The 24927-nt window shown below is 36.5% G+C and overlaps 1 protein-coding gene across 3 annotated transcripts in view; it reads right to left on the bottom strand.

Annotated features, from left to right (window-relative positions):
• Nucleotides 1-24927, bottom strand: part of GABRB1 (gamma-aminobutyric acid type A receptor subunit beta1) — a 438325-nt gene that overhangs the window by 83761 nt on the left and 329637 nt on the right. For all 3 annotated transcript variants that reach the window (XM_064366790.1, XM_064366794.1, XM_064366788.1), the window contains exon 5: nucleotides 23583-23665. In XM_064366790.1, the coding sequence (XP_064222860.1) occupies nucleotides 23583-23665 (83 nt within the window). The remainder of the gene's footprint in view (nucleotides 1-23582; nucleotides 23666-24927) is intronic.

Here is a 24927-nt window from a genome sequence, read left to right as displayed (position 1 = left end):
CACTTCAGTAATTTATTCTAAAGCAACAGTCCCTGAGAAGCTGATAATGTATGTTGTACAGAGGTTAAAACACTAGCTTTTAAGCCAGAAAGGCATGAGTTTAGGTCTTTGGTATTAACTGGATGTGTAACTCTGAGCAAGTTACTAAAAGTTTCTGAGCTTCTGTTACCACATGTAGAAGCCAGTGATACTTCTTACTTCATAGAAAGGTTGTGAGGATAACATGAATACCTGGCACAGGTTTGGATTTCAATTAAGTATAAATGTAACTACAATTCTTATTGATAATAAGAGAAGGTCCTCGGACCCTACGTATGCTCTCTAGTGAGCACAGCTATAATTTTCTGGTATATACACACCAGGCTGCAAGTTTCTGAGTCTCATTTTGCAACCAGGGTCCATCAGTCATTCTTAGCCATTCTCTCAATCAGAACAGCTGACAGAATCCTCAGTGAGGTCATTATTTTTAGCTTTGGAACTGTTAGAAAGTCTGCAGGGGATTTTCATGGCATTCAACAAATTAGCAAAGGTCATCAAAACAAATCCACTTACTGAATTCATTGACTTGAAATCCTATCAAGCCAGTGCTGTCATATTAAATTAAAGAAATTTCCACTGGCAATATTTCCATAAAAAGGGTCAAGCTGAACTGTGTTTAGATTTGGTCCATTGTTGCTACATTTTAAAGTCACAAACATTGATCCCAAACTGACTTGTCTCCTGATTGTACCTCCTCCCATTGTGGTGGGTGATTTTCTCCTCGTTTAAAAAGTCCTCACTTCTCCTCCCTGTCTGTCCAAGTTCAAGTCCCGTTTCCTCCAAATAGCCATTCCTAAGTGGAGGTGATTTTAACCATACTACTTAGGCCTGCACAGAGGTATTAAACAGGACTCAGTTAGGACCTTACATTTTCACAGATGCCCTCAATGACACTCGTCTCTACTTGGCTGATTTTCCAAGCTTGTGGAGCAATCGTCACCCAGCATGAGGGAATCTTCACACCACAGGCTCTTGCCAAATATGACAGCATTGAGGTCTGTTTTCTTGCTTTGCATAATGCCATAAATAATGTTTTGGAAGAAATACTTGAGGGTCACGTAATCGATCTATTTCTCTACATACCCTGAATGGTGTCTTTCAAGCAAGCCAGACCACAAGGTTGTCGGATCCCTTCGCGGCATCATTTTGGATCTAACAGACTGCTTTATGAATTGTACTTTGGTGTTAACTAATGGACCACATTGCTGGACTGTATAAGAAAGAACTGGATGAAATTCAGGGCCCTCTTTCTGAAAATCTACTGGAGAACTATTTCTCATGCCTCATTAGGAAAAGCTGTACATCTTCTGAATAGTAAACAAGATTTTTATTTTATGGAAAATTTGAATCATAAATTATGTTTTCTTTACTTCAGCCATTAGAAAACTAAGTGATAAATCTGAGGTTTGTTTCTTTCAACTGTATGGTCTTTCAACTGTAATAACAAGTCTGGTTTTATTATTTTTCTATCCATAGTTTTCCTCTGTTTTAGTCATCATAATTGCTAATTTTAATCCTTTGGCATGGAAAGTATTTTTTTTGTGAGGTGCCTCACATCTTTTGTAGAATGAGACAGATACTAAAAATAAAACCCTGATGTATTCATTTAGTGAATTACAGAAATTCTCGTTTATGGACTATTATTTAGCAATTATTTTTTTCCTTGTCTTGTGTTTTTTAGGTAGTTTTATGTTTCCACAACTAGATTTTAAGCAAAAGGATGTGTTTAAAAATTTCATTTCTGAAGACTAATTCAGATAGAGAAAAAAGATAAAGTAAATGAAAAAATAACGAAAAACTTACCTGCACCCCTCACATACTGACAGCATAGATTCGGCTCACTGAATCTTTAAATCAGACTTCTGCACACAAGTCTGCTTCTAAGTAACTAACTGTGTGAGTTTGACCTCAATGCCATTGAGCTTCATAGGATTTCACTCTCTTCATCTCTATATAAGAGAGTTGACCTAAATAATCCTCAGTGTCCTCTCTAGTTCTAAAATTCTGTTATAAGTGCTTGTGTTCTCTGAAAGGACTTTCGCCAGGCATAGATCTTTCAGGGCAGATATGACTTAATAAACTACTCATAGATATGAATGTGACCAGGTGACCTATTTATTGCAGGGGATGTTCATGAAAGGAAGGGCTCTTTCTGAAGAAGATTTGTTCATTTCTTCCATTAAACAAAGAAAAGAACATTTCCAGACCATTTGGTTCAGAATTTAAGCTGGAAAAACAATTACAAGTGTGAAATAAAAAATGATTAGAAGGTCAGAGTTTTAAAAATTCTACAATTTCACATATATCAAGTGCTGGTTCTAGTTCTTTTAGTACAAAACAGGCAGTGTAATACCTGTAGAAGAACACTAATTTGAGAGTGAAGACCTAGTTTGCAGTCCACCATTGGTCATTAATTAACTAGATAATTTACTGCCCTTTGTTGTGTCCCAGCTTCTTCAGAAATGAAAAGAGAAAAATCACCCACCTTTACTTGCTAGATGTTTTATGAGGGTCAAACAAGACAATGCTAGAGAATGCATTTCCATAAGTGAAAAAGGTTATATAAACATTGTTGATTATCATGATAATTTCCAGAGAGCATGGTCACTGGTGTTGTGGGATCAAAACAATTAATCAAGAAATGATGTCTTATGACTTGGTGAGTATTTTGGATTGCTTTTATAACTGAACTGAATGATTTTTGCAAAGTTGGTTTTTAAGTGGCTGAAGTAATCTTACACTCTTGATGCTCCCCAAGTCTATGAATGACCCAACAGCTTGTAAATTCCCCAAAATGCAAATGTAATGGAGTTGAGAATAAAGGCCTATCAATATGCAGGTGCCACAAGGGCTGGGTCCATGTCTGTTTTGTTCACTGCACATGAAAAGATCTTATGAAATATTTACTGACTACATGGTTTGAAAGTTGAATCAATGATGAGGTATCCTCCCTGACTGTGGCTGTGTGGCTTGCTCCTGTGCTATGCCAGTTGGAGTATAAGATCCCAGGTTATGCTTCAGCAAACTTACAAATAATGCAACATGAAATTCTGAGGTCACTTTGACATGCTTGCCTTGGATTGCTTGTGTCAACTTGGCATCGCTACCACAGCTCTCATAGAAAAGATATTGGGAACAATTTTTTTTCAGAATCTCCTTTCCCAGGTTTGAGTTTGCCTAAGAGATGCATTGGTACCTGCTATGGTCTCAGGGTTTGTGTTTACAGAAAATTTTTATGTTGAAATCCTATGCCCCGAGGTGATGACATTAGGAGGTTGGACCTTTGGGAGGTGATTAAGTGATGAGGGCTTTTCCCTAATGAATAGATTAATGCCTGATAGAAGAGACTCCAGATATCTAGTGAATCCCTTCTGCCATGTGAGAGTATGCTGAAAAGATGTCTGTCTGTGCAGGAAGTGGCCCTCACTAGGATCTGAATCTACTGGTGCTTTGGTCTTGGACTTTCCACCCTCCACAACTGTAAGAAATTAATTTCTGTTGTGTATAACCTACCCCATTTAAGGTATTATATTATACTAGCCCAAATGGACTAAGACAGCACCAGATTTGAAACATGGTAGAGGAGAGGCCATTATTGTCTGGAGGAAACTGCTGCCAGATGCATGGGCTGACGTGAGACTCACAAAGACTTACTGGGGAGAATTTGAGTACCTCCACCTTGCTATAGAGACTGAGATAGTTGGTAGGATCTTCCTGGAGATCCTTGAGTGTAACAACACTTTCCTTGTTGGGTGCTGCTAGCTGAAATTACCAAGGCTGGTTACTCTGACCTCTGCTCACCAGCTTTTCTATTCTTTGTGTAGGCTCTTAGTTCCCTATATTAAAACTTGTGACACCTTGAATATATTGAGTGACTCTTCTGTTTTCTTGATGAGACCTTAACTGGCAACAGAATATCAAATGTTAAATTTTGGAATGTTAAGTTTATAAATGCATTTATATACACAAAGGTATAGCTAGCACTTTGAAGGAAAGTAGAATTCTTCCTAGCCACTTAGATATTACTTAGTAAACTATGGCTTTTCAGCATTCGGAAATACCCTTGAGACCTAAGAAAGTTAATGAAGTTTCCCAAAGTGGTGTATGTGTGTGTATGTGTGTGTGTGTGTGTGTGTGTGTGTATTTCTTTATTTACTTTTGCTCTATAAAATAACCTGGTTCAACAGGGTAAAGTTTCCTGTAGTGGAAAGAACACATTTTTGACACATATAGCCCATTATGTAGTCTGGGCTTCGCCACTTTCTAACTGTATATATTTGGTAAATTTAATTAACTTCTCCTGGGCTTGGTGACTCCATCAGCATGATAGAGCTAATGACAATTCTCTTACTTTTCCTATAGGTTGCTGTGGGGCTAAAAAATGTATAAAAGTATTACACACACACACCCCACACACATATACACACACACCCCACACACATATAGACACATATAAATATGTCATTACTTCTAGGTACTTATTCATAATTGGTCAAATGCAGTAATTCATGGACATGGATAAAGATTCAATAAAAGTAACTTTCAGGGCACTGAAGCATGTTCTGTTCTCCCTAAGTCACAGTTCAGAATTGTTGAGTGTCTTGCTGGCACTGAACAGATCTTTCAACAGCTCAATGCCTGGTTTTCATGCCTAGGAAATGTACACAGATGCTGTGGCTTACTTTCCTTGAGTAGTGTTATTGGCTTTTCATGACTTCCCTATCTAAAACAGAGTGTCTGGGTACCGCACATGCTCACAGAGCACATACCTCTCAATCCTTCCTCTTCATCACTCCTGCATTACATTTCCTACTGTTTTGATTATTTTATACTTGCGTATAATAGATAATAAAGTACATTAGAGCTTGGGTTTGTTTTGCCTAGAATAGTTCATGACACATGGTAAAGAGTCTAGAAACTTCATGGGTGAATGAATAGATTTATGAGTATCTGAATTACTAACCAAGATTTTTTTAACATTCTGTTTGATTCTCCAAAGTGTTAGTTGGGAACTGAACTGTTAAATCCACAAATGGATATTTTTGGAAAATGTACCAAAGTATCTGCCCCCAACTCCCATTTTCCCTCCTTAAAAAAACATAAGATTTATCTAGAATTGTGTATAAGGTACAGTTGTTCAATGCAGTAAATAATGGATATTTCTTTCGTGGGAATTAGAAAGGAACTGTGAGCTAAATTCCTTGTCACATCACCTCCTTGTCTACCAAGCAGGCAGCAATCATCTGCATGGTGTTTTGTAGAACACAGAAATGAATGGTGAAAAATTGTCTGCTTAACAAAGAAGTAAACAGGGTTAAGCTGAAACTAGTAGCTGTATTAATATTTAACCTGCCAATAACAGGGAGAGGCTATTAACCTGCCTTCAGAGTCTTTTCAAGTGATCACAACTTAGCCTAAAAAGAATTGAGTCACTAGCTTGTGGACTTGACGGAAAAGGCACATTGAAATTTAATGCTAAGTTAAAATATCAATGAAAGTTTTCTCCAGTTACTGGTCAATGATCTAACTTTTAATTGTCTAAAACTCTTGAGAATGATATGGTGCATCTATAAGAATGTTACTTTGGGAATGTAAGCTTTTGGGGAACTGGGATGTAGTCATCTTGTCATCCTAAAAGTACTCACGGTGTCAGGAACGGCATGTGCACAATGAACACTTGCAGGATGAAAAAATCAGAAACATCTGGAAACTTAGATAAATAACAGCCAGGAAGAGTGAGACAAGTAGCACTTTGTCATCAGTCAGCTCCAGAGCAAAGGAGAAGAGGGCTTTGATTTGATTGGTGATGTACAGAAAGACGAGCTTTTTAGGTGGAAGCCAAGAAATTTGGGAGAAAATGGCTAGAATTGAAGAGAGGAAACTGATGACATTGACAGCAGCAGTGGCAATAATCAGAGTGATGACAAGTGTGAGAAAACTGAAGAACAGGAGCACTCACAACTGATACAGAAGTTGAAGCAGTCCAGAATTCTGCAGCGAGCAAATAGCCGATTGTCCTGTGCTTTCATGACAGTTGTTACTATTTACCGAATAAAATGCAGTAAGCACTGTACTGGGCACTTTACATGATATTTTAATGACATTTCGTAAGGATCTATACTTTTTTTTTTTTTTTTTGAGATAGAGTCTGGCTCTGTCACCCAGGCTGGAGTGCAGTGGCATGATCTTGGCTCACTGCATCCAGGGTTCAAACGATTCTCCTGCCTCAGCCCCCAAGTATGTGCCACCAAACCTAGCTGATTTTTGTATTTTCAGTAGAGACAGGATTTCACTACATTGGCCAAGTTAGTCTTGATCCACCTGCCTCGGTCTCTCAAAGAGCTGGGATTACAAGCTGAGCCACTGCACCTAGCTGATCTATACATTCTTTATTCTTTCTTCAGCTCTTAGCCCACCATGATTCCAAAACCCTCCTTTATGCCCACTGAAGCACACAATCCATCAAAAGTAAAATCTCCCCATCCTCAATGTTCTCATCCTCACCACCTCATCTTATCAAAACCTTGCTCTCCCTTACAAACATAACTTACCCAACAGTTCTCTCAAGTCATAGTTGCCTTTTCTCCTACATCCCTGGTATTAAGCCTGGGAGTTATATGAAGTGACTCTTTGTTTCTTTTTCTTTTTTGGTGGGGGTGGGGGGATGGAGTCTTGTTCTGTCACCTAGGCTGGAGCGCAATGATGCAATTTCAGCTCACTGCAATCTCTGCCTCCCTGGTTCAAGTGACTCCTTGTTTCTTATTGTCCCTTCCAGACTATTCTCCCTTACTCCTTACAAAATTTGAATCTTATGTCATCTTATTGCTGTTGTCATCTGGCAATTCAAAGTTAATTATTCTCCTTTTTCTATGTTTGGCTTCAATTTCAACTTCAAATTCCTGTCTTAGTTCTTTGTGAATCCAATATACATGTAGATTATTTTTCTTTATTTTATTTAATTTTATTTATTTTTTAAATTATACTTTAAGTTCTAGGATACTTGTGCAGAATGTGCAGGTTTGTTACATAGTTATACATGTGCCATGGTGGTCTGCTGCACCCATCAACCCGTCATCTACATTAGGTATTTCTCCTAATGCTATCCCTCCCCTAGTCCCCCACCCACTGACAGGCCCTGGTGTGTGATGCTCCCCTCCCTGTGTCCATGTGTTCTCATTGTTCAACTCCCACTTATGAGTGAGAACATGCGGTGTTTGATTTTCTGTTCCTGTGTTAGTTTGCTGAGAATGATGATTTCCAGCTTCATCCATGTCCCTGCAAAGGACAGGAACTCATTATTTTTTATGGCTCCATAGTGTTCCATGATGTATATGTGCCACATTTTCTTTAATATGTGGATTATTTTTCTATATACCAGATTTTAAATTCTTTGGTATCTGTGATGATCGTTTCCTCCATTTTACCTCACCACTCACTCCCATCTCTAGACCTTGTTATGACCAATAACTGTATCACCTCCATAGTATTAATTTCATATAACTTACTCCATAACCACTACCTCCGATCTTTCCATCTAATTCTTTCCTGATTCCAATAATCCTTTACCCCACCAGGCACTGTGGCTTATTAATTGGCCACTTTTTGACTGTGTCTTATCCCCCTCATAACTGTAATTATCTCCTGGACTAGGTTCCATTAACTCCATTTAGGTTTTCACTCCCAGCACTCCATGTTGCTAAATCCAATTGTTGGTTATCAATTCTCATCCAGCTTGCACTATCAGGGACATTTGTCCCAGTTGATCACTTCTTTTTCTAGAACTTTTTTTTTTGACCTTAATTTCCAGCTTACCCATCTCTCCTAGGTTTTCTCCTTTCTCAGTGTCATTGCTTTTTGTTTGTGGATTTGGCTCTGACACTTACTAGGTTTGAACATGGGCAAATTAGCTATTGCCACTGTGTCTCGGCTTCATTTTTGGTAAATGGTAACAATGCTTCCTCTTTGGGAAAATGGGAAAGGTGGCACCTACTGATAGAGTCATGGTTGAGATTAAATGGGTTATTATTTATTATGCACTTGTAACCATTGCACGTAACCAATGCACATAACCATTGCCATGCTTGTGTTTTCTATTATCTCCCCAACCTCTAGCGCTGATTTGACCAAGACTTATACTTGGTCCTCTACTTGAGCTACACTAATTACCTTGGAAATGCCATTCAGATTCATGGGTTTAAATATATCTAGAAGATCATGACTTGTAAATTTATATTTCCAGGTAGAATTTCTCTTTGAACTCTAGACTTAGACTTTCACTTGATATCTCCACTTAAATGTCTAACAGATGATAAAAATTTAAAATCTTAAAAGGTGCTCCGGGCTCTACTTGCAGCTTTCTTTCACTTGGTCAATGGCATTTTCTCAGAGCTTTGATTTAGAAAGACCAGTTCACTTCTAAGGTAGATATTGAATGTCTAAAACAGAACTTACCACAAAAAAAATGCTTCCCATGTGAATTCAGTCAGAGTAATGCGTAAGTCTCATAGCTGGTGTCCAGTGTCATCTTTGCTAGGTTTAAATATTCTGCATTTATGCCTGCAGATATATTCAACATATATCTCACCTTGACCTACTCTTGGATTGCCCTTCTCATGGTCTTTGTGGCATGTGAACATTGTACCTGAGATTCAATCTCAGCATGTTTTTGCTTTAGTTTTTGCTACTTCTATTCATGTTATCATTGTTGCATTATTGTTCATCCTCAAATGGAACAAAAGATAGAGATTTCAATGTTTGTTATGAATGAAATTCTCTTCAAAGTAAAACTTTAAGAAGAATAACATAACCTGACATCACAGCAGCAGAAGAATACTTTTAATTCTTAAGCTTCATGCAACTGTGAAGAAAATTTAGTTTTATTGTAACTGTACATAAGGGTCAAGAAGCTGTGAAAATGTGGTAGAACCAGGTTTGTTCCTTTTATTATGCAACCAGATGAACAATTTGAAGTAAATAATCAGAGGGACAACAGGGAGAGTATCGTTTTGCATTTGTTGGGGCAGATGGGAGGATACTTCCAAATATTTCCAATTTAAAATCAGTTGACTATTATGTAACATACCTTCCCTCTATATATAACATGAACAAGTACAAAGAGGAAGATATAAAATAATGGCAATAACAAGGAGAATAGGAGTGTTCATGTAGAAAGCAATTATAACTCAACCGCATACTGATTGAATGTAGGTGACCTGTGAGAACCTATCATTACTGGAGACAGGATGGAGGAAGGTAATGAGGATGTAGACATTCAGGATCTGGGCCATGACTGAGACCCTGGAGCTCACAATTCATGCTAAAACAGTTACTGATTCCTAGTGAAGAGATTAGGCTACTTAAAATGAGAACTATGCCAGAAAAACACTTATGTCCTAAGATGGAAAAATATGCCTAATGACTCAGATGGACTTTTCTACTGTTGACACATTAATTATATAGAAAGGTAGTTCATCACTCTGCCTAGGCAGATACTTACAAAAAGATAGGTTTTCAGGTCACTAGGAAGATCAGAGTACAAGTCCCTTACATCTGCCTTCAATTCATGTGAAGCTAGAGCTTTAACACATCATGAGAAATGCTCACAGTTATGACCTTGAATCATCAAAAAAGGATAAACGCTTTTCAGAATTCTGTGTTGAGAAAGATTCACATCAAGAATAGTTAAAATAAAGTCTGAAAAACTTGTGTTCTCCAGAATGACTCATTAAATTGCAGACCTCTAGATAGCGGAGGTGTAACTATGTGCTCTTTCCTCTAAAAAACCTCTAGTTTCTGGACATAGAGTCAAATAAAACCAAATAGAGTTTAAAAAATTTTTTTCTTTGTTAAAATAAGTCCTTTCTATATAGAAAATATTCACCCAAATATTATTTTTAATGTAAGTTTAGAAGTATTAATGAAATACTATATTTCTGAAAGTCTTATATATGTAAGAAATGCCAGGAATGTTACTTAACAAAATATTCTGTTCAGATATATGTATTTCAGGTAATTTGAAAATGACTTTTCTGCCTCAGTTATTTAAAACTCAAACTCTCTGATTCAAGGGCTGAGCAACCAGTGTGAAAAAGGCTTTTAGTGGCCGGGCTCGGTGACTCATGCATGTAATTCCATCACTTTAGGAGGCCAAGGCAGGAGGATCACCTGAGGTCTGGAGTTTAAGATCAATCTGACCAACATGGAGAAACCTCGTCTCTACTAAAAATACAAAATTAGGTGGGTATGGTGGTGCATGCCTGTAATCCCAGGTTCTTGGGAGGCTGAGGCAGGAGAATCACTTGAACCCGGGAGGCAGAGGTTGCGGTGAGCTGAGCTCATGCCATTGCACTCCAGCCTGCGCAACAAGAGCAAAACTCTATCTCCAAAAAAAAAAAAAAAAAAAAAAAAAAGGCTTTTAGTTAGTTAATCATTTAAATCACGTTAGGAAGGAAACAGGCTGCGAAAGTTGATTGAAGAGGATAGGTGAGACAGGCTTTTTATATTTTATTTATTTTTTACTGACTCTAGATTTTTAAAAAAATTGTTTTAATTAAATTTTTATTGCACACAGAAGCAGAGTTATTATCTCTGAAAACCTTTATGCCTTGACAGTAGTGTTCAGAAAGCAGCTGTTTTCCTTTTTTTAAAAAAAATATATATTTTGTTGTGTTTTAGGTTTTGAGGTACATGTGAAGAATATGCAAGATTGTTGCATAAGTACATACACAGCAATGTGGTTTGCTGCCTTCCCCCTCATCACCTATATCTGACATTTCTCCATGTGTTCTCCCTCCCTAACTCCCCACCCTCCGCTGTCCCTCCTCTAGTTCCCCCCCACAGACCCTGGTGTGTGACGCTCCCCTCCCTGTGTCCATGTGTTCTCATTGTTCAACACTCGCCTATGAGTGTGACTCTAGATTTTTAATACTCAAAATTGAGTCAATTGACCAACAACATTAGCTTCAGCTGGGAAATGTTTAAAATACAGACTCTTAAGCCCCAGCTCAGGCTCACTAACTCTGAATCTGATTTTTAACCAGATCTATGTATGCACATGAATGTTTGACAAGCACTGCAAGGAGCAACTCAGACAGGTTATGTGATTCTGCTCTGATAGTACCTAAGATGACAGCAGGCAAGCCCTTAGCTCTATTCAGTGAGATTTATTTGTCTGCATTGTAGGTCTGCATAATCTAACTCCTGGGGATACAACTGATTTGGAATCAATGCAATAATGTGCTAGCAGTTTTCAGACAAATCTACTTTTTTACACAATCAAATTAGTACAGTCAGTACCTATAGGACACAGTGTGGTGGATGAAGATTAACACAGAAATTATTCTTATATAAATTTTTGTAGTTGAAAGAAATAGACTGTGCTTGATTTCAGTTTGACAAGCTATTCTTTTTTCTTCTTTTGTCACCCAGGCTGGAGTGCAATGGTGCGATCTTTGCTCACTGCAAACTCCCTTTCCCAGGTTCAAGTGATTTTCCTGTCTCAGCCTTCTGATTAGCTGCGATTACAGGCATGTACCACCACGCCCAGATAATTTTTGTATTTTTAGCAGAGATGGGTTTTTGCCATGTTGGCCAGGCTGGTTTCGAACTCCTGACATCAGGTGATCCGCCAGCCTCAGTCTCCCAAAGTGCTGGAATTACAGGCATGAGCCACCACACCCGGTCTGAGAAGCTATTCTTGTAAAAACCATTGCGTATTCATTCAAGCATACATTTTAACTTGCTTTATTTCTTTTACATGATAGAGAATGTTGCTAAAGTGGCTGATGACCATGTCTCTCTCTCCCAAGTGTAAATAACTTCTCTTTCCACAGCACCATTACACAAATTAATGTTTATTGGTCACATTCATATTAATATGTGATATATTAATATGAATATATGGTATGTAAGATAATATATGATATATATTAATATATGTATAAGTTTTAAAAATAGATTAGCATCCTGTAACAACTTGATTTCTTATTACATAGATTTGAATATCAGGCTGGAGCACTTAATTCTAACATAAGGAAGGGTTCACTGGTCCACCTGTTTCAAGGCATGCACTTTGAAGAGAAAAAAATGAAGACTTCTTCCAGAGAAAATAAAAGAATAATTTACAATTTTTCCTTTGATCACTTTAGTGATTTCTTTCTTTGAAAATCATGCTATTTTATGTTCTTTGCTGTACTTTATTTCATTTCTGTGTTTCTATTCTGCTTCTTATTTAGAGAACTGGTCTACTGAAAGAAGAGGTTAAAGAAAAAGAGAGGAGGAAAAATAACCAATGCGTGGCAACCTTAGAACAGTGGCTGTCAAATGTGGCTGCATATTGGAATCAATTTAGAAACTTAAAAAGTCCTTGTGCTGGCCAGGAGCCATGGCTCATGCCTGTAATCCCAGCACTTTGGGAGGCCGAGGAGGGTGGATCACAGGGTCAGGAGTTCGAGACCAGCCTGGCCAATATGAAACTCTGTCTCTACTAAAAATACAAAAATTAGCAGGCGTAGTGGCGGGTGCCTGTAATCTCAGCTACTCGGGAGGCTGAGGCAGGAGTTTCACTTGAACCTGGGAGGTGGATGTTGCAGTGAGCTGAGATCTCGCCACTGCACTCCAGCCTGGGTGACAGAGAGAGACTCTGTCTCAAAAAAAAAAAAGAAATGCTTGTGCCCAGACCTACCTTCCACAAATTCTAATGCTATTGGTCTGGGATGGGGCATAGTATCAACATTTTTTAAAAGCTCCCTTTAAAAACTCTTTAACCTTAAACATAAGAATTATGCAACTTAAATGTGGAAATTGACACTATATGGAAATGAAACATGTTTCATGATTCCTATGTGGATGTGGCTCATAGAAAATCCAAGACCCTTCAAAAGAATATGTCTATTTCCAAGGTTATATATGTTCATGCATCTATATGAATAATAAATTGACTTTGAATATAGTACCTGCCTGTTACACTATAATTATGAATAAAAAATGGACTTTGAAACTGTAGCACCATTGTTGTCAGGCCCAGCACCACACTAATATGATTTGGGGGAACAGTATTCATAGCCATTTAGAAGAGAAAGTATTTCTGGCCATTGTGTGATGGATTGCATTTATAGAAGTGATTTAGTAAAATAATTGCTATTCTATAAATATATCAATATTCAGTTTAACTGACAAGAATGTCAAAAATAAAGCCTACTTAAGGACTGAATTGGGACAGATTCAGTTAGAGAGAAGGACCAATTAAAATGTGCTTTCTTCTCAGGTGTTTGCTTCCTGTCCAGATAGAGTACACCTAAAACCACCCAACTCACACACAATAAGGAAGCTGGAGAAAAAGGTTTTATAAAGACACTATTGAAAAGCAAGTTTTCTCAAGAGACTCTAAGGGCTAAATCCTAGACTTGCCAGTCAGATTGCCTGAGTTCAAATCTCATTCAAACCTCTATAGATTTTTTGTCTCGAAGTTACTACCTTGATCTACCTTGATGCTTTGATTTCCTTCTTGTGGGAGGAATCAGTGGAGAATCTTTATAAAGTGCCTGGCACATTAATAAATATTAAATATTGTTATTATCAAGTTTGTATCTTAAGTGAATCAAAGCTCCTTAGTTCAGCAAGGGTGTCCAGTATTAGAAGACCAAATTTCCTTTATAAAATGTGTCTTTAAGTGTTTGGTTATTCCCTAAAAGCTTTAGATTTTAAAAAACAAGCTTTATTTTCCACTTCCTCTTTGGAATCTAGTTGCAAAACGGTCATCCATCATAACACCAATGGAAGAACAAACTTCCAGAAATCTAAATCGGTAAATCTGAAATATCCTCATCAATCTACACAGCCGCTTGCCCATGGATGGAAAATAAAATGTCTGTAGTGTAAAAGTGAGCAACTATAAGGCTTACTTTATAGTCAAGTTGATTGCAAAACTAATTTTCATAAAAGTAACTCCATTCCTTCACTGGCTTTTATTTTATAACTTTGAAAGATCAGATACTTTTCAGAGAGGGTGCTTTTTCACAGTTTCAAAGAAGCAGGCTGGAAAATGGAATAAATTAATTCTGAAAAAATATTCCCTTCCTTTCTACACCCACCCCTCTGCTCATCAAAAAAGCTACAGGCACTAAAATTCATTAACATTTCTATGAACATAAATGTGAAATATTCATTTTCATTAAGTAGTCTACTGAATATGGCAAAATCAAATTTATCTAAGGAGATATCCAATGCTGCTAATTTCCTTGACAATGGGGACATAAAGCAAGGGAAGTCATGAATCATTCATGAAGTTCAATTTACTTCTGCTATTTTTGGTGTTTCGCATCCATGAATAGAAAGTGTGCAGCATGTTGTAGATGCTGGATTTACATTATTTCAGATCAGGACTAATGATTTGACAGGGAGCAATAAAGTAAGAATGGTTTAAAGGCTTTTGCTTGTAATTGTCCTATATTTCATATTTTCCCTGTGAGTATTTACGTTTATATATTCATATTTTTTCCTATATTTTAATTTCCTTTATAAATCAGGATCACTTTAGAATTAATATTTTAGACAGGCACAGAAAGCAATGTATTAGTGGTGTAACTGAATTTAATAAACTCCCAGAGGTCTAGATTTTGAGGCTACAAGAGACCTTGAAGTTTATAAAATTAAACTGGCCTTTGAATAAGAAGGTCCTCTATATTATTTCTGGTTTGTGGCCATTTCTAATTCGCTGAAGTGTCTCTGTGGTAGGGAAAGTTCTTTCTTAAGCAGGAACCTATTTTGTGAATGAACACTACCACTCATTGGAGAGTCTCTTAATTTCTAAATGTACCTTCCTGTAGCTTCTATTGTCTGCTTGTTGCTGCTGTATCACCAGCATTTAGTGGTACATGGAACCATGTGTTGCTACTTAAGAAGTGCAAGTTGAATTAAATGGAATTAAACGGGTTCAAATCTAGCATTCCTGAATGTGATGGTTAACTTTATGTGTCAACTTGTCTGGAACATGAGGTATCTAGTAGTCAAACATTATTCTGGGTGTTCCTGTGAGGCTGTTATTTGGAGGAGATTAACATTTAAATCAGTAGACTGAATAAAGCATCTTGCCCCTGACTCCCAGTGTGGGTGGGCCTCATCCAATCAGTTGAAGGCCTGAGTAGAACAAATAAACTGACCTTCCCTTGAGTAAGAGAGAACTCCTCCTGTCCGACTACCCTGAAACTGGTACATCAGGTTTTTTCCTGCCTTTGAACTCAAATAGAAACATCAGTACTTCCTGGGTCTTGAGTCTGTTAGGTCTTCAGACTGGAGCTATGCTATCAGTTCTGGTTCTCAAGCCTTTGGACAGGGAGTGGAAATACACCATTGGCTCTCTAGTTGGCTGACTCACTCCATAGATCTTGAGATTGTCAGCCTCCATAATTGTGTGAGCCAATTCCTTAAAAAAAATATTTCTCTCTCTCTCTATCTTATCTCTCTCTCTCTCTATATATATATGTTTCTTATCTGTACTTTCTCTCTCTATATATGTACCTTATATATAGGTACTTGTATATAATATATACACTTATGTATATGTAATGGTATTAGTAGCCAGGTATCATATAAATACAACCTATCTATATATAGAGATAAGATATATATATAGATAGATTTTATATATATTATATACCAATATTTATATATATGTAGGATATATATAGAGACAGAGAGCAAGAGAGAGAGGGAATAGTATTGGTACCCATTTAGAATAGAAAGGATTTTATTCTAAATATATATATATATAAATGTATGTATTTCTAAAAATATGTAAATGCATATTCTTTATATACTTTATATATTCCATGTATATGTATATGCTATACATATCCTATTGGCTTGACTGGCCATATTCTATATAAAATTTTATATTTTTTGTTGTACATTATATATTTTATTTTATATAAAATGCAGCCCATAGGGTCTGTGTAGCTTACTGGCTCTATCTCTCTGAAGAACTATGAATTACACTCTGGGCAACACTGATCGTAGTTTCATCTGCTATATGACAGTACATTAAAAGATTCAGAATGTTTGCTATGCCTCCTTAAATTTTTTTTACAGATATCTTGGTCTCCTCTTTCTGCATCAAATTACCTTAATATGGCAGTAAGAACTGGACATAATTCTCCAGATATGACTATTCAAAGGCAGACATTTATAGAACTACTCATGTCTTAGGTGTGGAAACTATACTTTTAAAATTGTATTTCTAGATGTTAATGTGACACTTCACTTAAATAAAACTTAATATTTCAATTCTGCAAGCCTCCCATTTTCTCAGAACATTTTCCATATCTAAGCTAAGCCATTTTATAACACTGTGTGGACAGATGTTATATACTATTTTGTAGACAATAAAATAATTTTATTTTGGAAATGATTAAACATGACTATTGCTTTACATTATGTGTACATGTTGTTACTATCAAGATATTTAAATTAAGACAATGACAATATTCTGAGACTTAAACAGATAGATCGAGTGGATAGTTCATTAAATTAAATACATAAGACAAGGCCTATGTTAAAAGTACCAAACCATGTTTAAAAACAAGCAACCGGTATGAAAGTAACCAGGTGTCACTAAATATTACCTTTGAAAACTTCGTCGTAGTATAAGTAGGAAGAACATAGATAGTTAATACCTTATGATAAAAAAAAAAACTTATAATTTCATTACACCCTTCAAAATTCCTAAAGTAACTTAAACATTAGATCTTTCCTTATCTGGCTTTTGTTTGACACTTTTATAATTTTTGAAATAGTCTTTTTTTTTTTTTTTAAGAGGCCCTACTCTTTTTTTTTTCTTTTAAGAGATAGGGTATCACTATGTTGCACAGGTTAGACTCAAACTCCTGGGTTCAATTGATCCTCCCAGCTCAGCCTCCCAGATATGTGGGACTACAGGCCCATGCCATCATTCCAAGCTGAGATGGTCTTAAAACATAAATACAAAATTATACAAAAGAAAGACTGTATTAAGTGTATAAATGAAATGATATTTTATTGGAAGTAAAAAAATATCGATCTTAACTCTTGTCTGAAAAAATTAAAACTAGACCTACCTTCTAAAAGTCAAATGACTTGAAAAGTTTGAAGCCAAGAAATTTTGCATACATCCACTTCACAAATATTTACTTTCAGGTACTAGACTAGGTTTAGTGATTGAATGGTGAACAAAACAATGATCCCTTTCCTCACAGGAAGTTCATAATCTACAGGGGAAAGAAAAAACAAGCATGGAAACAAACAAATACTACTATGATATGGGTGTCTCAGTTCATTGGATTGCTATGACAAAATGCCATAAACTGGGTAGTTTATGAACAGCCATTTATTTCTCATATTTCTGTAGGCTGGGAAGTCTAAGATCAAGGTACTGGCAGATTTTAGGGTCTGGTGAGGGCCCATTTTCTGGTTCATAGATGGTGTCTTCTAGCTGTGTCCTTATAGTGGAAGGGGCAGGGTAGATCTCAGGGCTTCTTTTATAAGAGAAATGTAATAGTTTTTCCTTATCTTCAGGGGATACATTTCAAGACCTTCAGTGGATACATGAAATTGTGAATAGTACCAAACCCTACATACACTATGTTTTTTATATATGTACATATCTATGATGAAGTTTAATTTGTAAATGAGGCATCGTATGAGATTAACAACAATTAATAATGAAATGGAACAGTTATAAGAATATAATGTAATTAAAGTTACATGAATGTGATCTCTCTCACTCAAAATATCTTATTGTACTCTCCTCACCCTTTTTCTTGTAAGGTGAGATGATACAATACCTGCATGATGAGATAAAGTGAGGTGAATGATGTAGGCATTGTGACATAGCTTTTGGTTACTACTGGTCTTCTAAAGATATATCAAGTGGGGCATCATCTGCTTTGAGTGATCCTGGATCGTCAAGCTATGATGACGTCAGGGGTGGGATGCCAGGAGCAGATGGCATCAATGATTAATAGGTAGGCATTATAGACAGCATATACATTGGATACACTGGATAAAGGGATGATTTATGTCCCAGCCAGGACAGAGCATGATGGTGGGAGGTTTCATCATGCTACAATCAATGGTGCAATTTAAAGCTGATGAATGTTTACTTCTGAAATTTTCCATCTAACATTTTCAGACAAAAAACAAAACTGTGAATAAGTGGGGACTACCATTATCGCATTCATGAGGACTCTGCCCTCGTGATTTAATCACCTCCAAAGGCTCCACTTCCTAATATCATTATATTGGGGTTTAGGTTTCAACATATGAATTTTGGAGAGACACAAACTTTCAGACAATAGCAATGGGAAATTAAAAAAGAATTTTAAAAGAGAACAACTACTGGTTCCTAGCTTAGATTGGAGGAGTCTCAGGAAAGCCTCTTACTGAAAGTGACATGTGAGGTGAGGACTGAAGGACGAGAAGAGGAAGCCAAAAAACTATGATGGGAAAAAGCATTTTAGCCAGAAGAAACAAGATGGTTAAGATGAGATAAGAGAAAAATTTGCCTGCAAGAAACAAAGAATTCTGTAGTGCTGGAGTTGTATATACAGAAAACAAGGGGAAAACGGTGACGGGATTTAAGATAATGAGGAAGATCAAGTCACACAAGAGCTTGAAGATCAAGAAGAGTGGACAGTTTTACCAGTGTAATGGGAAGTCTTTGAATATTTTAAAGCAGGGAAATAATATGATCCAATTTACATCCTGCAAAGATCACTGTGGCTGCTGGGGAGAAATTTGGTTAAAGGGAGTCAAAAGTGAAAGAAGACTGAAGAGACAGCTACAATGGTCCAGGTAAAAAGTCATGACAGTTTGGAAAAGACTGGTGGCAATAGGGTGAGGGAGAAATGGATGGGCCTGATAAATATTTTGCAGGTAGTATGGATGGTACTTGGCAATAGAAGGGATCAGCTGAGTTTGAGAGAAATGGAGCTAACAATCCCAGGATTATGGTCAAATAATAAGATTAAAGTGGCTGAGAAAAATTAATTTGAAAGGGAAAAATCAAGAGTAAAGTTTTAAGCAAATTAAATTTAAGATGCCTTTGAAACATCAAAACAGACATGCCAACAAGAAGTGTGCTAGTACATCAGTTCGGGGCTCAGAAGAGATCTCAGTTGTAGATATAGATTTGGGAGTCATAGAGTAAGATTGAATGTAAAGAGGTCCTTTGTGACCTTTCTAAGAACAGTTTCAGCAGAGGCAGGAGGTGGGTAGACAGGTGCCAGATTGCAGTGGGTTGAGAGGAAGTTGAGGCAATAGACAACAGATATAGACTATGCTTTCAAGTACTTTGGAGAAAAAGAGAGAGAGAGATTAGGAAAAAAGCTTCCTGGAAATGGGGTAGAGTGGAGGTGTTTTAAGATGAGAAGAGTTTTCAGCTTGTTCACAGGCTATGAGAAAAGAGGTAGGCAGGGCAGGATTGAGGATTGGAGAGCTTAAGGGTGAGGTGTGTGTGGACTAGAGATAATCAATCTCCAGAGGAGGAAGAAAGAGATGGAATTCTAAGCACAGCGGGCAGGGCCAGCCTAAGAAAGAAATAGAAACATGTCTTCCTGTGAAATACAGAGAACTAATTCGGAATGGTGGTGAAGAATAAGGAAGTTTAAAGGAGATGAGTGAAAATGAGAGATTTCAGACCTGAAATGCCTTTTTCTTTTATTATTATTATTTTGATGTGGTGAGGTGACAACATCTACTGAAAGTGAGTGGATGAGATTAGGGTGCAGATCTTTTTAAATCTTTACTACCTGATTCCTTCATGATTATTATCCCAAGCCCTTTCCATAGCTTTATGATGCTCGTGGCTATCAAACTCTCACATGATAGTGTTATTGATTTCAAATTCCAAATATTCTTTAGACTAAATTCCTTGATTGATTTTTCTATATGCCATTAACTCATGTTATGGGACCCCAGGGCTACGAAGCTATTAATCTGCTCCAAGTTCAAGCAAACTTTCAATTTAACAGGCCTTTATGGCTTTTTCAATTGTACTTGATTAGATGACATCAAGTTAAGCAAAACATCTTTAATTTGTCTCAAAGGACCTAACCAAGGAAAACATTTTGCCAGCCTTGAGATTGTGACGGGAGAGCATATAAACTAGTGAATTTTGTAATGCAGGCAGTTTCCACTCTGTTGTTCACAAACGTGTGATTGGTTCAATCTTACATCAGTGGGGTGTCTACTTCATCATTCTTATTTCTCAACTGACACTAGAGCCTCTCATTTGTAATCACTTTAATGCTCAGTATAGTCTTAATACACTGTCAAGTCAGAAAGAGCTGTTTCAGAAAATAACAGGTTTCTTTGTGAAAAGTTAAAAAATAGATGAACAATCTATTCATTATTTATTAATACTTAGCAACATATTGATTATGTACTTAGGTAGAAACAAGCAAAGTTCATTCACACTCCACATTGGCATATGCTACTTCACTGCTTAAAATTATTATTCTTAAGATTTCAGAACTCTACATTGGTTTATCTATTGTTAATAAGGGATATATTTTAAGAAAAACATTGAAGTTAAATTATGCTGTCATCAGAAGCTTCTTCTTTTTTTAAGGGTAACATCAATAGAATCAAGGCCTGCCTGGTTTCCTGCATCCAAAGGCTACCTTCTCTTTGTAGCTGAAATTGTTTGACCCTTGATCTAAGAGTGAAGTTCAGCTTCTGGGATCTATACTGACCTTTATCAGGGATAATTTAGGAAATACAGACCAGTCTTTGGTTGATTCAGCATTTCTAACCTAGCCAAGAGTGTTTCCAGTTAGCACTATACTTCTAATTCTTCCTCCTCCTCCTCCTCCTCGTTCTCCTCCTCTTCTTCTTCCTTCCTCCTTCCTCCTTCCTCCTTTCTCCTTTCTCCCTCTCCCTCTCCCTCTCCCTCTCCCTCTCCCTCTCCTTCTCCTTTTTCTTCTTCTTCTTTTGGAGATGGAGTCTTCCTCTGTCACCCAGGCTGGAGGGCAGTGGCATGATCTTGGCTCACTGCAACCTCCACCTCCCGGGTTGAAGCAATTCTACTGTCTCAGCCTCCCAAGTAGCTGGGACTACAGGTGCATGCCACCACACCTGACTAATTTTTGTATTTTTAGTAGAGATGGGATTTCATTATATTGGTCAGGCTGGTCTCTAACTCCTGACCTCAGGTGATCCCACCCTTCTCGGCCTCCCAAAGTGCTGGGATTACAGGCGTGAGCTACCATGTGCTGAGATTACAGGTGTGAGCTACCATTTGCTGGAATTACAGGCGTGAGCCACCATGACCAACATATACTTCTAATTATTGATGCTATGCTCCCTTACTAACCTGTTGATTAAGGATTCCATGATGAAGAGAAGAACACTTGGGCTTGAATTCTTACTTCATTACTTTTTTTGCCCTATGACTCTGGGTAAGTTATTTTACTTCTCTGAGCCTCAGATATACCATCTCTCAAATGTTGTTACAAATACTTATGTCACAAAGGTGTTATATAATACCCAGCTTAGTCTTGCAAATCTTTCTCCTAAGTTCCTGCCTCCATAGACTCCTCATTATCCATATTCTTACAGTCAAGACTTTTTGCTTTGTTTTAGGTATCTTTAGGGATTGTAGTTCTGTGACCAGCTGCTGGATCACTTTGATGATAATTACCACCTTTTCGAATTTGTACATATTAGCTGAGTCTCAGTTACTGGGTTCATCTATCTGTTCAAACAACTAGTTGCATCTTGCTAAACTGCCTCAATGATTGTCATATGCCTGGGTCACCGCCTATTATTTGACATCAAATTTGACTACTTTGGACTATCTGGCTGCCTGGGCTTTCCCCATCCCTTCCCCACAAAAGTTACATTTAATTCCTGCTTCATTTGTAGTTTTGATCATTATATGATATATTAAATGGACTTAAAGTCATCTTTTAAAAAATATGAATAAAGAAATCTTCAAACTTAAAGAAAAATGTCAACCTATAATATAAAAACTCAGTATTCATTATAAATAAAACATGCATTTTGGGAGAAAGTGTTGATAATTTTAGAATTTACAATTTACAACACAGAATCAATTTCAAGCATTTGTCAAAATTCATTGCCCTTTAAGCAAATGACAAAACTCATAAGGTCTTGGAATTTCATGAGGTTGCTGTATGCTAATATTGTCCAGCAGAAGTCAAGGTAAAAAAATCACAAAGTCAACGGAAGAGTGGTAAAGGGTAAAAAACATCTCACATGTATGGACAATCCATGAGTTATCCTTTTTCTGTACCAGTTCCAAAAGTAATGATTTACTTGTTGAACTAATGTTCTGCCTTGTTTATAAAATGTTGTTAGCTATTAATACATGATTAGGTTCATAGTTAATTCCTGTGGTTTGAATGTGGTCATTTTTTGGTATCTGAACCAAAAGTTACTATCAATACTTTATATATAAACACCTTTCAATACTTAGTAACTTCGTTATATAATGAGATTTAAAATTAGAGTATTGATTAGGGAATTGTTCACGAATTTTCTTGTATATTCTAGATTTTAGTGGGAGTAGATCAATGTCTATGTTTTAAGTAATTATATTGACACAAACACCTTCATCTATTTCTGTGTATACAGTGGAACTAGAAAGTTAATGTAATTGCTTAATAATGAGACACTGGGGAAACACATTTATTCTTCAACAATACTACAGAGTCACCTGGAATTTTCCCATTTTCTCTTACTTTCTTAATGTTTAGATCTAGAAAGTATTTTAGATAATCTAAATAAACATCTGTCAATTTCTCATGTTACATTAAGTGGTACTATAGTAATGGTCTGAATTATCTACTGCACTTTTTTGCACCTCTTAAAACCAAGAAATGGCTTAGCATTGGTTTCACAAATTAATGGTCTTAAATATCTATAAGCTGATGGCTGAGAAATAATCACAAAAAGATAGTCAATCAGGTTAAATCTCATGATGGAAATACTTGCATTGTTAAGAAAGCAATCAGTGAAAAAGCAGCTCAAGAGGACAAATCAAAATTAGTTACTAAACCTAAAAACAATTAAGTCTTTCCCAAAGCATAAGCCCCGTAAGTGCAATTTATCATCTTCTTCTTTTCAGGAGAAAGGACACATTATTCACATGAGACTCTACCATACTATTTTTCTAAAAGACAATTTACAATAGTTTAGGTCAACAGATGATAGAACCAAAAACAATCTCACAAAGTCTTTTATATTTAAATATCTTTCCTCTCTTATTAATGCAGCTTGGATGTTGGAAGGCTTTTGGAGAAACTACACTGTGAAAAGTAGAAAGTATGAGTTTATAAATAGGTGAGCTAAAATAAGTAAACTTTCCCTAATTGTTCAAAACTATAACTTCATTGAAATGACCCTTGAGCCACCAATATAAACCTTTGAACACTTGTCAGGCAAGTGCAGCTGAAAATTCCTAGTACTAATTAACTCAGTGAGAAGTTGAACTCAATTTGGGTCAAGGAAGCATCCCTCTTTTTCATTCCCCTGTCCAAGTAACTCACAACTTTCAATCTCCAGGGTGCAGTTCTGCTCATCCAGTGGGTATCTTCGCAGATCCATCATACAGGCAGCTGTAGTTGTGATTCTGATAGAGTGGAGAGAGAAAAAACAAAACATTATGAAAATGATGACATTTCATTTCCAGGCTTCCTAGCCCCAAATCATGTTTACCAGTTGGCAGAAACAAGGCATCAAAATTTTGTGAGATTTAAGAAACTATTACGAATAATTATATGTCAACAAATTGGATAATCTAGATGGATAGGTGGAAATGGATAAATTTCTAGCAACATATAACCTACCAAAACTGTATCAATAACAAATAGAAATCTGAACAAACCAGTAATAAACGAGGAGGGTGAATCAGTAATCAAAAACTTTCCAATAAAGAAAAGCCCAGGGCTAGATGGTTTCATGGGTGAGGTCTACCAGACATTCAAAGAAGAATTAATACTAGCCTTTCTTAAACTGTACCACAAAATAGAATAGGGAAAACTGCCAAATTAGTTTAATGAGGCCAGCTTCACTCTAATTCCAAAGCCACACAGACAATACAAGAAATGAGTGGTACAGGCCAATATCCCTTATGGTGTTAGATGCAAACATTCTCAATACTAGCAAATTAAATTCAACAGCATATTAAAAGGATCATATACCATGACCAAGTGGGATTTATTACTGGATGCAAGGATAGATATGCAACAACCAACAACATATACATATCAGTCAATGTGATACAACGTATATATTAATAAAATAAAAACCACATGATCATCTCAATAAATGCAGAAAAATTAAAACTTTTCCTCTAAGATCTGGAAGAACACAAGTGTGCTCACTCTTGGCCCTACTAGTCAACATGGTACTGAACTCCCAGCTAGAGCAATCGGTAAGAAAATTAAATAAAAGGCATCCAAATCAGAAATAAATAAATAAAATTATCTCTTTTTGCAGATGACATGATTATATACATAGAAAATTCTATAGACTCTGTAAAAACTATTAGAACTAATAAATTCAGTAAAATTGCAAGATGCAAAATCAACACACAGAAATCAGTGGTATTTTTATATACTAATAAACTCTCTAAAAAGGGAAATTAAGAGAACAATTTTATTTATGTTAACAACGACAATAAAGTACTTAGGAATTAACTTAATCAAAGAGAAGAAAGACCTGTACATTAAAAATTATAAAACATTGATGAAGGAAGTTTAAAAAGGCAAATATATAAAATGACATTCCATGTGCATGGCTTGGAAGAATGAATATTGTTAAAATGCCCATACTATCTACCCAAAGCCATTTTATAGGTTCAAAAATCCCAGTGGTGTTTTTTACAGAAAC

This window comes from Aotus nancymaae, unplaced genomic scaffold (genome assembly GCF_030222135.1).
Source record: "Aotus nancymaae isolate 86718 unplaced genomic scaffold, 86718_ANA_hifiasm-v0.15.2.pri h1tg000006l, whole genome shotgun sequence".
Classification (NCBI taxonomy): Eukaryota; Metazoa; Chordata; class Mammalia; order Primates; family Aotidae; genus Aotus; species Aotus nancymaae.
This window is presented reverse-complemented; position numbering and strand designations above follow the sequence as displayed.